At 42.5% G+C, this 15,956-nt stretch overlaps 1 protein-coding gene across 4 annotated transcripts in view; it reads left to right on the forward strand.

Annotated features, from left to right (window-relative positions):
• Positions 1 to 14,508, forward strand: part of C9H15orf41 (chromosome 9 C15orf41 homolog) — a 493,434-nt gene extending 478,926 nt beyond the window's left edge. For 3 of the 4 annotated variants that reach the window (XM_030213799.1, XM_030213801.1, XM_030213803.1), the window contains one exon: positions 12,229 to 14,508. In XM_030213799.1, the coding sequence (XP_030069659.1) occupies positions 12,229 to 12,382 (154 nt within the window). In that variant the 3' untranslated portion in view covers positions 12,383 to 14,508. The remainder of the gene's footprint in view (positions 1 to 12,228) is intronic. The other variant, XM_030213800.1, reaches the window with a different exon arrangement.
• Positions 14,509 to 15,956: the final 1,448 nt, after the last annotated feature.

Consider the following 15,956-nt stretch of genomic DNA (forward strand, 5'->3'; position numbering starts at 1 on the left):
CTTGCCTGGATAGCTATCCAGATATTGGTGCTGAATATTGACAGTACCTGGATAGCTTTTGGTGGTCACTTAATAATACCTGCATATTCAACACTGGTATCCGGATATGGGCCAGTGCTGAATATCTGGGTATAGAAATACCCACAGCAGCCTGCATTAAAAAAAACCTCTCTGACTCCTGCAGGTTTAATATTATCCCCCAATGTTTAGTAGTTGTTTAATACCTCAGCTGAAAGAGGTTGAGCCAATTTGTGACATTAACTGGAAGATGTAAATACTAACAATTAGATTCTTCCAGACTTCCACAAGTTAGTTCGTTCTTTCAAATGCATTATGAATTCTTCATGTAAGAGAGCCCAAGGAATACAATTAAATACAATATTAGTCCATCATTATAGAGCAAAAGGTTTAAAAACAGTATTAAACATTTAAAAACACTAGTCACAGATTTTTTGGTTTTCTTTTTTTGTTATTGTTTGTTTTTTTAAGTATTAAATTGCCCTTAGTATTTATGTTTCATGAGTTCTCAGAAAAAAAGTGTGAGGAAAGGCAGCTGCCTTATTGGTGTGAGAAAAGTTCACAACTCTGTAGAAATTCTTTCATGACATCTCATTGAACTTACTCTTGTATGGACATTATCCAACAGCTCATCCAGCATTGTTATTTTTGGCACATCCACTATAACCTTTAATAAATCATAAGCTGGAAAAAGATGTTCTTAGACTGGTGGGGACCATACTGCTGTAATGTGGAACTGAAGAAGGCAGTTCTGCTTATTGACCTGTTTTAATTTTTTTTAAATTAACCTAACATTCATAATTTCTACTTCTGTTCTAAAATTCTTATACCAAAAGTAGTTTGGGATTTTAATTTTGTGCTGTCAGTAGGGGGAACCATAAAGAAACACTACAAAGCTGAAGTGCAAAACATCAAACATGCTATGGCACATGGTGGTTATTGGTGATTTCTCATTCATGAACTGAAAATCTGGACATTCTGAAGGGAAAATAGTACATGTAATTTGGTCATGACTGGGCTGTATTAGTGCAGGAAATGCTGGAGGACGTCACAGGGTTTTCTTTTATAAATCTACTTCTGGTGACAGATATCACTTAACTTGCATATTGTATATTGGCAAATTATATAAGGTGAAAAATACACTAGGGTTTCAAAATGAAATCCTGATGCACACTCTCTTACCATAACTTTATTCCTTTTCCCTATAGTCAGTTTCTAAAGGGGGAATCAATACTGCTTCTACTATATGCTAATCTCTTTCATGAATATTCATTGTGGATATCCTGAAAACCTGACTTGCTGGGGAGCCCCAGGACAGTTTGGGAACCACTGGCTTAGTGTCATGTTTTGTACATCTTCTGTAGCCATCACAATTCATCTGAACTACCTTGGCTTCCCCAACTGTATACTGTTCATCTTACTAGACTAAGGTTCAAGGTTGCATTTATTTGATTAATTGCCTAAGGCAGTGGCATCAAAGCGATTTACATACATTAAAATCTCTCAATTACTAGTCCAGGTGTTTGAATTTATGCCTCCCTCTCTATCAGCATTTGGAGACAGAGGGCTATAATATGATCACTGGTTTATAGGAGTGATGCAGACCAAGCACTTTCCAGCATTCTTTAACTCCAGCAAATGGAGATATATAAGCCATGGCCCAACTCTCATGTGTGCAGAGAGACCATAGAGCAGACATAGCAGTCAGCCCCTGCTACTGCATTGGCCCACATACCAGTGAGTGCAGCCACCATTTTTAGTATTCCACCCAATACTCCTCGGTTCCCCGGGGCTGGTGTTTAACATGTTGAGGCCCAGGGCAAAATCTAGGAGGGGATCCCAAAGCCCACCTGAAGGCTATCTCTTCCAGCTTCAGACAGGCCTGGGGCCCCTTGTAGCGTGGGATCCCAAGGTAGTTTCCCTGTTTGCACATCCCTAACATTAGCCCCCACATCACCCTCAGTTGAGCCTTGATGTGAAGTGGTTCCGGAAGCCACCAGAGACCCTCTTCCCTTCTGTCAGGGACTTTTTATTTATTTATTTATTTATTTATTTGTCTTTATTATACAGATTTTGGGGTGATCAAGCTTCAGACCATATGCATTATGCAGAGGCTTGGGTGGGAGGGAATCAAAGGTCTGTTGACCTGATATGTTAGCATTTTATTGTAAAACTTTGGCCCTGGTGATCTCCTTGAGATATGAGAAGTAGAGCTGTTCAGTTCTTCCATTCCTCCAGCAAATTTTGGTGTGTCTTGTTCTAGATTGTCTATGTCAAGCTGACTATTAGTAGGGGAGAATTGCCAGTAGCCTGGAACTGGGGGGGTTCCCTAGCACCTCTTCTCATGGGGGTTTTGCATTTAAAAGCACTGATCAGCCTGGGGTTGTATGGAACTGAACCAGTGGCTGTACCTCTCCCAGATATCCAGTGAAATCCTTGAGGTAAAGGAGTATGACACTTTTAGTCTCCTTTTGTGCATGGAAGAGATGAATTGTTGTCCTTGGAAAGGGAAGAGATTGCTCTGTGAATGAGATCAAGAAGTATCTAAGGACTTATCTCTCCACAAGATTTTTCACAAAGGCTTGGTTAAACAGGATGTGCCTGATGGAGATCTCTAAAGCAGTAAGACCAGGTACAACCTATTGTCTTCCAGTACTGAACAGGAGAGAGTTATCTAAAATCTTAGAGCCGATGCCTTAATCTAGCTATTTTGAAAAATGGACTGTCCCAGTAGAAGTGCACGTTTTCCTTAGTGTGCCCTATAAGGATGGAAAAATTGGAGTATTTTTACAATAGATCTCCTTGTCTTCTGCCATCCTTCAGAATATGAGAACCTAACAGATGTAAAATGAGGTAACAAGGCTTTCGTTAGGTATATCCAGGAAAGGAGAAAAGCAATAACTGGAATTCTGAAACTAAAAGATGCTGAAGAATGATACGTGAAAATGATGAGGAAAAGCTAAACAAATATTTCTGTTCTGTGTTCACAGAAAAAAGATTTGGAGAGGGGCTAAGGATAACTAACAAAAGCATATATCAAAATGAAGTAGAAATGGTACCATTCACAGAATATGATATTTGGGCAGAAAGTGGGCAAAGCCATTGGACTGGATGTTCATCCCAGAATACCAGGGTAGATCTTGTGAGAGAGGGGGGAAATCTACAGGTCGGTAAATGCCATCTTGATAGTGCAAAAAGTAATGGAGATGCTCCTGAAGGAAAAAAGAATACTTTTTTTTTTTTACAGCCCAGTGTGTTGCAAGATCCCAGGCAGCTTGGTTTTACTACAGGCAGATTGTGTCAAACAAAAACGGCTTTGGGTTGTCCAAAGAACCAGATAAACAGCATGCGTTATATGTGGTGTACTTGAATTTTAGCAAAGCCTTTGATATAGCTTTACATAGAATGTTTAATAACAAACTGTCTAGCCTACAGATGGTTCCAAAAGTGGTCAATTAGATTTAAAACAAAAATTGTCAACTGACAGACGACACAGGGTATAGTGGTAAATGGCATTCATTCAGAAGAAAAAAGATATAAGTTACATAGTAAATGATGGCACATAAAGACCTGTATGGTCCATCCAGTCTGCCCAAAAAGATACACTCATTTTACATGGTATGTGATACTTTATACCCAAGTTTGATTTGTCCTTGCCATTCTCAGGGCACAGACCGTAGAAGTCTGCCCAGCACTGTTCTTGTACTAAGTTCTGAAGCTAACGTTCAAACTCTTTAAAATTTACACTCCAGCCCATCCATATCTATTCAGTCACGATCAGGGCGTAGACCATAGAAGTCTGCCCTGCACCGGTTTTGCTTCCCAATTACCAGCGTCACCACCTAATCTCCGCTAAGATTCTGTGGATCCATTCCTTCTAAACAGGATTCCTTGGTGTTTATCCCACGCATGTTTGAATTCCATTACCATTTTCATTTCCACCACCTCCCACAAGGTGAGTAGTAGAGTGTCTCAGGTGTCAGTCCTGGGGCAAATTGTGTCCAAAAACTTCATGAGTAATGTCTCAAAAGGATTAGAAGGGAAATTTTTCATTTTTGAGAATGGCACAAAGATCTGCAGTAAGCTGGACAACCCAGGGGGAGTAGACAAAATGAAAAGTGATCTATAAAACCTAGAGGTGTGGTTGGATGATTAGCAGTTAACTTTTAAGGCAAAAAAAAGTGCAGAGTGATATATTTAGGTGCAAAACCCCAAAAGAAATGTATGCAATATAAGGAGAGTGCACAGACCAGGAGAGAGACCTAGGATGATAGTGTATGAGGATCTCAAGGTGACAAAAATTGTAACAAAATAATAGCTAAAGCCAGAAGGATACTAGGCTGCATAGCTGCATAGCGAGGTGCATATCAAGCAGAAACAAAATGGTCATAATGCCTCTATAAAGGACACTGGTGAGCTTTCGCTTGGAGTATTATGTTCAGTTTTGGAAGCCACGTCTTGCTAAAGGCGTAAAACGGCTGCAGCTGATACAGAGGGAAGCAATCAAAACGGTAAGAGGTCTCTATCAGAAGACATATAAGAAGAGACTGGAAGTCCTAACTGTGTATACCCTAGAGGAAAGTTGGGACAGAGAGGATAAGATACAGATCATTAAACACTTGATAGGAATTACTAAACAAATGAGTTTTTCCCCAAATGGTGAGTAGCTCTAGAACTAAAGAACATGATATGAAGCTGGTGGGGGAGAGGTTAGAGTAAAAAAAAATCAGGATTTTTTTTTAATGAAAAGCGTAGTGGAGTTCAAAAAGGAATGGGATATACACATTGAGTCCATAAAAAGCAAGAGGGTGTAAACTAAGCATTGAGAACGTAAGAATAGCCAAACTAGGTCAGACCAATGGTCTATGTGGCCAGTATCCTGCTTCCAACAGTAGCCCATCCAAGGTCACAAGTACCTGACAGAAACCCAAATAGTAGCAACATTCCATGCTACCACTCCTAGGGCAAGCAGTGGCTTCCCCCATGTCTGTCTCAATAGCAGACTGGACTTTTCCTCCAAGAACTTGTCCAAATCTTTTTTAAACCCCCAGATATGCTATCTGCTGTTACCACATCCTGCAGCAGCGAGTTCTAGAGCTTGCTTATTCATTGAATGAAAAATATTTCCTCCTATTTGTTTTATGTATTTCCATATAAATCCATTGTGTGTCCCTTGGTCTTTGTACTTTTTGAAAGGGTGGAAATTGATTTATTTTTAGCCGTTCTACAGCACTCAGGATTTTATAGACCTCAATCATATTCTCCCCCCCCCCCCCCCCAAGCCATCTCTTGTCCAAGAAGAGCCCTGACCTCTTTAGCCTTTCCTCATAAGAGAGGAGTTCCATCCCTTTTATCATTTTGGTCGCTCTTCTTTGAACCTTTTCTAATTCTGCTATATCTTTTTTGAGATACGGCGACTATAATTGAACACAGTACTCAAAGTGAGTTCGCACCATGGAACGTTCAATACATGCGTTTACACCGGCGCAGGCCACTTTTCGGCGCACCTTAGTAAAAAAGACCCCTGTGCTTGCTCCTGCACGGCCTGGACCATCCCCAGCAGCTACAGGGAGGGGTGGGAGAGGTAGCCCCCAGAGCGGAGAGGATGAGGGAAGGCTGTGAGCCAACTAATAACCATACTTTGGCGGTGGTGAGGTGGATAGAAAAAGATATGGTGAGCACAAATAAATACTAAACTTAAGTTTACTGAAAATTGGTCTGTATGAGCCTTTGTCTAGAGTGGACCTCCAGCTGGTGTGGTCCCTGGCCAGTTCTGGGGGGAAGGGGTAATCCTCCTTTTTTCTGGCTGCTGCTGTGTGCCCTTTGGCAGAGGCTGTGCAGTGCAAAGTTATGCAGCAAGCCATGAATATCTTGGCAACCTTTTCAGGTCTGTAGAGGAGCTTCCCTCCTCCGCAATGGTCAGGACATCAGAATCTGTTTTTGAGCTGGCCAAAGGTGTGGGCATTGTTATGTCTCTTATTATATTCCTCCTCTGCCTCATTTTGGGAGTGGAAAATGGGAGTCACTAGCCGGGTTTTCTGTGGGTAGCCTCTGTAACCTGTCTGGGGAGCAGGAATCGCAGAAATATGTATGTATATATATGTGGACCTTGTAGAATGTGGGTCATGGGTGTGGATTCTGGGAGCATCTTGAGGGAGGGAGGGTGTTGATGTAAGGAGGGGGAGGGTGGGTATGGAGGTTAGGAATCCCAGTACTGCTTACCTAGGAGTCAGCTGCCGGTGAACTCTCCTCAGTGAAATCTACGGTAGATTCCAGAATGCTGCAGGATATATGCATCATGGGTGGACCCCAGTTAGCAAGCACACACATCCGCAATGAAATCATAAGTATTGAATGTGATTAAACAGGTCTTTTTTAGATTGAGAATAGTAAGAAGATTGTGAGATTTCCTTAGTCCCTATAATTTTAGACTGGTTGTACAGATTATTGTAATGTCTTGTTTCGACTATTGCAATGGCCTACTAATAGGATTAAGTAAGAATCAATTGTGAGCCTTACAGACAGTTTTGAAAGACCTTCTTTGGTTACCAGTTGAGCAAAGAGTTATGTTTAAGATTCTGTTGTTAATGTTTAAAGTTTTTAACAATTCAGTGTCGCCTATTATTGTTTCAACTTTATCAGCCTACCTGTTTGCTTAGATCAGCTAGTTTGAAAATGCTTGACATTCTGTGTTTTACACAGATCAGATTAGTATAGATTCTCAATGTTCAAAGTTACTGGCCCAAAGCTTTGGACCTTCCAGTTACCTTGACCTTGAGGTGTGCACAAATGTCTGCTCAGTTTAAGCATGATCTGAAAACTTTGTTTCAGCAAGTATTCAGCTGTTAGTTCAAAGTGTAATATACTAGGATGTGTCTTTGAAGAAAACATACTTGTAATCTGGCTGATTTGACCTGAAATAATTTTTTTAGTCTTTTATTTTTTATATTTCAACGGTTTTTATTGAAAACAGTGTACACTTTTATCAACACCAAATATTCAATACGTACAACCAGTCATGAAATTCCCTTCTAATCAAACATCAAACAGATCGAGTCTACTGCTTTCACTTATTTATTCCTTTTCTCCCACCCCCCTTTCCCAGTTCCCCCCCACCCCCAAAAATTCCCCATCCGTTGACCCTTCTATTCTCTCCCTCCCCATGGAAAACTCATAATCATCCTAAAGAAGGAATTGACCCACCTTCAACTTCAATATAGTGTCTACAGCACATTAAGCACAAAACTCTTATCCTTAGCTGATAGGGTATCTATATATTTTCCCCAGATCTTCAAAAACTGAGTTTTTCGTTTTGGGGATCCTCTGGCTTCTCTTGCCTCCCACATCAGCAGCTGGTGGACCATATTCCGCCAGTGCCAAAATTCTGGTACTGCCTCTGAAGTCCAGTTTTGAAGTATACATTTCTTTGCTAGCAGACACCCCTTACGAAAAAGTAATGTTTTCTCTGAGGTGTTTCCTCTGAACGACCCATATATATCCAGTAACATCTGTGAGGGGGTTCCTATTATTTCACAAGACAGCAGGTTTGACAGATAGGTGGCCACTCTGGACCAGAAGCCCTGTATGGCTTCACAGCTCCAAAATGCGTGATAAAATGTGTTTTTTGCGATTTTACATCGCGAGCATATTAAATTTTGTGTTCCCCCAAATTTTGCTAATTGTACTTGTGTGAAGTAAGCTCTATGAAGTACTCGAAAAGCACATTCCCGATATTGGGCTCCACTAACTAAGTTTGCAATACCCTTCACTTGTCTATTGATGTCCCAGTTGGGGAGGGCTATTCCCAAATCTTTCTCCCACCGTTCTTTAACTGTTTTCAAATCTTTAATCATCCCCACTGACCCTAATGCCTTATACACATCAGAGACAGATGATTCGGTATCTGAAATTTCCTCATTCTTTCAACTTGGACCCTGACTTTTGTCTCAGTTTCTCCCCATCTAGAGAATGTATAAAGTGCTTCAGTTGGCAATAAGCAAAAGTGTCCCCCCATTGCAGCGGCTCATTACCCAATATTTGCTCTTGCGGTTTTATCTGTCCCTCGACTCCCATTAATTCTTCCAAACACGTTATTCCTCTTTCCTCCCATCTTTTAAATACTGGATTCTCCAAGCCTGACACAAACTTAGGGTTCCCCCGGATGGTCATTAATTCCGTGATTCCAGTATCCACTTTCAGACAGTTCCCCAAAAACTGCCAAGCATCACGCAGCGGCGTCAACAACAAACATCGACTTAGATATCTAGAGATCAAAGATCTCTCCACTTGCAACAATGACACCAAGCGATAGGGAGCATAGAATGCCTCTTCCATCTCTAGGGGGGTGTATTTGTTCGATTCAAAAAGCCAATCTCTAATATGTCTCAGTAAACATGCCATATTATATAGTTTCACATTAGGCAAGCCTAGTCCCCCCTGTGACCAGCCCCACCCCCCCCCCCCCCCCCCCAACAGCTGGAATTTCATTTTCGCCTTTTTGTTTAGTCTTTTATTTTTTATTTACATTTTATGTTTGTTAATTGTTGAAATTGTATTTACTTTATTTTGTATGTTTATTTGTATACCAAGTACAATGGGATTGTGTGGTTTATAAATATTTTAAATAAATAAATCTCCCCTTGGGCATCACACACAACCTACATGTTCATGGAGTGATATAATTTTCTATTCCTCTTGTGCCCAAGGGGGTCTGAGTGTGACATGTGTGCAGTTGATGATGCCAGTCACTGAGGGGAAGCAGAATATGGCATGGAGCTGAGCCATGTTCTGGAGGGCCTGGGCGGTAGTGGGGAAGGTAATATAGTGTGAGCTGTGGGTGAGGAAGGTATCGAGGAACTGGGCAAAACAGTTGGAGATGGCAGGCTGGATGAGGCCCGCATTGATTGCTAGCACTGACTGAAAAGTGCCAGTGGCAAGAATGGCGAGGGAGGCAATGACCTTAAGGTGCATTGGATTATTCCTGTGTGTCATGGCCTGGAGGAGGGGTTGTATCTGCTGACAGAGACGTACTGTATGGCAGCTCTATCAAAGTAGTACCTAGTATGGCATTCCTGGTCACCGAGGTCCATGAAGTGGGTCTTGGGCCTAAATACTCTGGGATAGGGGTATGTTCTTCTTGGCATCCCCTCCAAACTCTGATCCATATCTAGCAAAGCATCAGCCACAATAGCATTCAGCGCAGTTGTCCCAAGCCCAGTAACACCATAGTGCACTGCTCCACCTACTGCACCCAGTGAGACCCAGCACCAGCAAACAGTCCTCACACAAACTTAAGCAACACAGGTCACAGTGACAAACTGGAAGTGGACAAACAGAGGAACAATGAGACACGGCCGGTACTAGGGTTTCTGGCGCCCCCTGCAGCCTGTTAGTTGGCGCCCCTACCCATCCAGCATCTCCTCTCTCCTTTCTCCTCCCAACCCCTCCCCTACCCCTGTCTGTCATCTTCTCTCTCCCCTCAGTGAGAGCAACACAAACCCCTCTACTACCAGAAACCTGCCCCCAGTGCTTTTTTAGTAGGAAAAAAGGTACTGGTACTCATCATGGGTAATCATAGGGGCGGGATCACTATGGCTCCACCCCTACAGTTGCCACACCCCTTTTACCAGCCATGGTGCATATAAACAGGCATCATTGTATAGGAAAAGAAAAATAACTTGTTTTTCTTTTTCATTATAATTTCTGTAAGCTGTTACAGCTCTAGTATACCAAAATTGACACAAACCAAATTAGCACACAGACCAGGACTTAGGAGAACAGTCTTGCCAAATCTGAAACACAATATTTTATCAAAACCTCAGAACCTAACAAAGAGATCCCTATTCAGAAACTTGGCCTTGCAGTCACACATGCAGAACAGAGATAGCCCCTCTTCAAATTCTTCAAAAATTAACCTGAAATCCTAAGAAGCTAAACTCTGCATGCAGCATAACACCAGAAAAACAGAAAGAAACACATTGCTATACATTGCAAAATAAGACAGCAGATGTAAATTCTCAAATTGTACATATTCCAGGCACTAAAGTGAAAATAAAATGATTTTTTTATACCTTTGTTGTCTGGTGACTTTGTTTTTCTGATCACGTTGGTCTGAGTATCTGATTCTGCTGCTCTCTATCTGTTCTCTTAACTTCGTTTCCAGGGCTTCATTTCTATTTATTTCTTTATTTTCTTCCTTTCTTCTGCATTTCTTGCCCAACAACCACAAGTAAAAGCTAAGTCCTCCACGGACTTGACTGCAGGAGGTAGAGTGGATCCAGCTTTTGCCTATTTTCTCCATCCATGTTTAGTTTTTATCCTCTTCCTTTTCCCTCATCTCCATCAGTATTCATCTCCTTCCTGTCCCCCCTCCATCCATGTCCAGCATTTCTCCTCCCCTCCCCTCCATCCATGTTCATCTCACTTCCTGTCTCTTCCCTCCCCTCCAGCCATGTCCAGCATTTCTCTTCTCTCCCCTCCAGCCATGTCCAGCATTTCTCTTGCCCTCCCCTCCATCCATCCATGTCCAGCATTTTTCCTGCCCTCACCTCCATTCATCCATGTCCAACATTTTTCCTCTCTCCCTCCATCCATTTCCAGCATTTCTCCTCCCCGCCATCCATGTTCATCTCACTTCCTGTATCTTCCCTCCCCTCCAGCCATGTCCAGCATTTCTCTTCCCTCCCCTCCAGCCATGTACAGCATTTCTCTTGCTCTCCCCTCCATCCATCCATGTCCAGCATTTTCCTGCCCTCCCCTCCATTCATCCATGTCCAACATTTTTCCTCTCCCTCTCCATCCATGTTCAGCATTTCTCCTGCCCTCCCCTCCATCCATCCATGTCCAACATTTTTCCTCTCCCCCCCTCTATCCATGTCCAGCATTTCTCCTGCCCTCCCCTCCATCCATGTTCATCTCACTTCCTGTCTCTTCCCTCCCTTTCATCTCACTTCCTGTCTCTCCCCTCCATCCATCCATGTCCAGCAACTTTCCTCTCTCCCCTACCTTCCCCTCCCATCCATGTCCAGCGATTCTCCTTTGCCCCCATCCTTCCCTTCCATCCATGTCCAACGATTCTCTCCAGCCCCCATCTGCCCTCACTTGCCCGCCTTCTTCTCCTGTAACATCCCCCTTTTTATTCCTGCTGCCTGCATTTAAATCTTTTATTTTACCTGAAAGTCAAAGCGGCAGCATTGAAAGAAGCAGGCTTGCCTCAAGCTATCCCTTCCCTCTCAGTGGTATGCCCTCGCGGAAACAGGAAATTACATCAGAGGAAGGCGGAACACTTGAAAGGGAAGGCTCGAGGTAAGGCTGCTTCTTTCACTGCTGCCGCATTGACTTTGAGATAAAATAAAAGATTTAAACGCAGGACGGCAGGAACAAAAAGAGGGCTGTCAGGGAGCTGAGGGAGGGCAGATGGGGACGAGGGCTGCAGTTGTGGCTGGAACTGTGAGCCGCCAGCGGCGGTAAGCATGACTTGTGGTGCCCTCCAGAGGTCGGCGCCCCCCTGCCATGCTTACCAGGTTGCGCTGGCCCTGCAATCAGAGAGAGAAGACAAACAGGTAAGCAGTTTGTATGGGAGGAATGAAGGTTTGGTGGGGGGAAGGGGGCAAGATACAGAGCAAGGGATAGATGTGGCTGGGGGCAGGACTTGGGGAGGTGAGACACAGAGGAGGCAAGGCAGAAATGTGAGGCTCAAAAGGTTCAGATGGGGACAAAGAAACAAAGATAACAAACCACTCAGCAACTCTCCACTCTTTTCACAAGCCAACAATTCAACCTCTCCACTCTCCAACTCAGCAAAATCACAAATGGGGCCAAAGACAAGTTTGGTCTTCAGCTAGTCGCTTTTAAAATAGGTCTGAATCATGATGTTTTCTTTCCAGTACAAGGAAATCATTTTGCTATCTGTTATTGCAAAAAACGTGCTTCAGATAACACCGCCCATCTTGTGCCCATGGCATACCCCTGAAACTCCCACTCTCAAAACGGATTTCTTTCTGCACATTTTGGACTTAAACTTTTTTTTATTTTTTTTAATTATGTGGTTTAAACATTTAAATGTTCATCTGCCCCTTATGCCATTTTCTGCACATTTTTTTTCTTTTGATTGAGCCCCTTTCTTTTTGCCTTGGTCTGAGAAAAGCAATTTGCCTTTTCCCCATAAATATAATTTACTCATTGCCATATTACTCTATTTGTATTTTACAGATTTGGCCATGGATTAGTTATCTACTGGTATGGATTTATTGAGGAGCTGGATTGTCATCGAGATCGTGGAATCCTGCTGAAAGACTGTTTTCCGAGTGATATTGTAACTTTGCAGCACACCTCAAGAGGACCAGTACTCCCAGTGGCACACTAACATCACACTGCAGCACAGCTCAGGAGGAGGATGGCTAGCAGAGAATGGGAGTGAGGAAGAAGTAACTCCTTTTCCTGCCTTTCAGACATCTGGCAAAGACTGCTTTGAACTTGGATTGAACTTAACCTGCCTAAAGTCACATGGCTACCTCTTTGCACAAACAGTAAGAGGTTCTGTTTCCCTTTCAGCAGAGTGATTCAGCAAACGGGCCAACTACTCTTACTCATTATCAGTAGCTTCATCCCTTAGATGTTTAGTTTTTGTATAGTCATAATCTCTCTTCCTTCCTCAGAGTTGCTTCTCATCTGATGAAAAAGAAGAATAGCATGAAAGCTTTAAAGTGCACTTTAGAACCGCCTGTCTTACACGAGCCACTCCTCTAGCATGGTAGTCCCAATATCAAGCACCCTAATTAGCTAAATGTGTTCATTCAAAAGAATACAACATATAGAAGTGTAGACAATGTCTGGTTCTTATTTCTATGACTCCTCTCTTCTTCAGAGGAATTAGAGCAGGTGACTTCTCTCTTTTGTCCTTTGGCAACAGTGGGGCAGGTTACGGTAGCCCCTCTCCTCTCTATTTTCTGTTCTTCACAAGGTGGGTGATAGAGTCCACTTCAGATATTCTCTGCTTTGTTTTGCAGGCAGGAAAAAGGAGGCACGTAGATATTCTCCTTGTTCCTGACATATCACAATGAACAGGTAGAATGCAGACAGCCCATGCTGTTCTGCCTTTTTCTCTATTGGGTGAGGAGAAAGAGATATATGCCCTTATTTGTTTCTAATTCCTCTTTGTATCATCCAGTGGGACAGAGAAGACAGACCGGACTGCTTTCTGCAGTGGTTGCAGCATGGTTGACCCAAGGCAATGGGATGAGGGCGCCCTAGTCCCCCGGCATTCCGCACCCCACCCCCCCAAGTCCAACATCTTTCCACACACTTTCAGCCAACTCTCCCCACCTGGTATGTTCCCCCTTTTCTCAACTTCCCTCCCTGAACCTACCTTCTTTTTAATCAGCAACGGCAGCAATCCCTATATACTGCCCTGCTGCCGGCACTGCCGTCTTTTCTGTTCTGCAGCCCACTTCCGAGGAATCAGGACATTCCATCGTATAGGCGGCAGTACAGAGGATACGCTGGTGCCGGCGGCGGGGCAACATATGGGAGTCTCTGTCATCACTGCCTTTTGAAAAACAGAAAAAGAAGGTAGGCAGCGAGGGGAGTTAAGGAAGGAAGGGAGGAAAGATGCCGCTCCATAAAAAGTGCTACCTGAGGCCCCCCGCTTCAGTTGGCGTAATGGTAAGGCAGCCACTGGGTGGCAGTCTTACATACTTCTCTCCCCTCTGATATGTCTGTGCCCCCCAGGAGTCAGACCTCCCAGATTCAAACCTTATATTCTAGTATATGATTCTAAAGAAAGCCTGTGGTGTGGTATTTAATTCTGGAATCCATTGTGTGATGTGTTTTTTTTCTGTGATGTCATACCTGTGTTGTAATTCTTAATTAAAAACATTAGTAACCTGCAAATCTTTAGTTCAACAACAGATTTTCTGTAATCTGATAATTATCAAGAACATCATCATCATATAACAGCTCTGGAAAAATTTTTGAATTAAGGCTCTTGTACATGATGTAAAATATTAGACTGAAAATCTGCGCATACTTTATTTTGGAAAATTCAACAATATCCTTATGGGGCCATAACCTATGGAACTTTGTGAGTCTAAGTGCTTTGAAAATGAGCCCCTTAGGGTCACAAAAGTGTGTAAGATCACAACTCCTGATAGAGCAGAGAACTGAAGCATTTATTTAACTCGGAGATATATTGCAGCCATGATCACTAAGGAAATGGCAAAAAATATTAAAAGTGCATCAAGGTACAAGTATTGAAAGCAGGGGAGACTCGCCACATTAAATTCCTCCAACCCGGTGGATCAGTGAAAAGGAACACTGTTGGGCTGTCCGTAGTTTAAGTGGATAGATCTCTTGCCTGTACTGGTGATTGAAAGCCAGATCTGGCAAATGGCATTGAAAGAATTTAATTACATTGAGAACAAACCAAAAAGTTAATTTTTGTTGTTGTTGTTGGCTGCTGTTATGCTTTATACATTTGGGTGCTTATTTTCAAAGCACATAGACTTACCAAGTTACATAGTAACCTATGTAACTTGGTAAGTCTATGAGCTTTGAAAATGAGCCTCATAGTCTATTTGGTTTTAAGCCCTTTATGAGATACATTGCCCCTTCAGCCATATTCATTGATCTTCTGGTTTGTTTTCTGTTTATATAGGCTATAGTTCTCACAGTTACCATGGGTATTTCTTGGTTAGGTTTTAATATCTTTTGGCCAGATATGTCCTCCTTTGTTTTCAACTTTTGGTATTTACACGACTGTTGAGGATTTAGTAGGTTTATTGATGTTATAACTGCATTGAATTAGTCTTAATAGTTTACATTAGAGCACGCAAAAAAAATTCAGTCTCGTTGGGGGGGGGGGGTGAGCAGCTAGTGAGCCTGACAATATGGCTGCTTAATCCAATTGTCCTGCTACCTGCCTCAAGATGGCCCCGAATCAAAGTAGAGCAGTAGTTCTCTACCCAGTCCTTGGGAAAATCCTAGCCAGTCAGATTTTCAGGATACTCAATGAATTTGCATGGGATAGATTTACATACAATGGAGGTAATGCCTGCACATTTATCTCTTACATATTCATTGTGGATATCCTGAAACTTTCAGTGGCTGGGTGTGTCCCGAGAACCCCTGGCGTAGAATGAGCAAAAAATGCACTGAGGACAAATGGATATTGCTGTTCCAATCAGAAGTGCAAAACTCAAAGCAGGAGCAGATCTGTTCATATTGTAGAGATGGAAGCAGAAGAAGACAAATAAACCCTACGTAAACAAGACAGGTAAAAAACAGTAGGAATGGACCAGTGGTCTTCTAGTGCAATTCAGAGGACACAAAAGTAGGTGAAATAATTATTTTTGTTGGTTGGTATCAATTACATCGGGATTCTACACTATCAGGTAATTGGGGACTCAACACATAGATGGTGTGACTCCTGACGCAGGCGCAATGATACCAAAAACCTGGTCCATGTTGAGTTCCTTAACTATTAGATGGTGTAGAATCCTGATTCGGTCGATACCAACCAATAAAGATATTTATTTCATCCACTTTAAGTGTGGATTGCACTGGAACACCACTTGTCCATCCCTACTTTTTTTTCGCTCACACTGTGGAGTCACATGATTACTTTTTATGATGAATCTGTCGTCATCAATGGAGTGTTGTGAACGTTAGATCGGGATTTGTAAGGTGTTCATAATAGAGGCTTGGAACTATGAGAGGAGAGGTATATTCTCCCCAGACAACCTAGGACAGTCTCTAGAAAATATTGCAGTTTTATAGTGACTGCTGTGATTCTCAATTTGCTGTTTCTCTTTCTTTTGGTCTCCTGCTCTCTGCTGCACGAGCTCTCATTGTGGACATAGAACATCCTCACTTGTATCCTCTTTTCTCTTTGCTACCTGTGGTAACATGGAGTTGAAAGGAAGAAAAGAATAGGTTCCAGG

The sequence above is a fragment of the Microcaecilia unicolor genome, chromosome 9 (assembly GCF_901765095.1).
Source record: "Microcaecilia unicolor chromosome 9, aMicUni1.1, whole genome shotgun sequence".
NCBI lineage: Eukaryota > Metazoa > Chordata > Amphibia > Gymnophiona > Siphonopidae > Microcaecilia > Microcaecilia unicolor.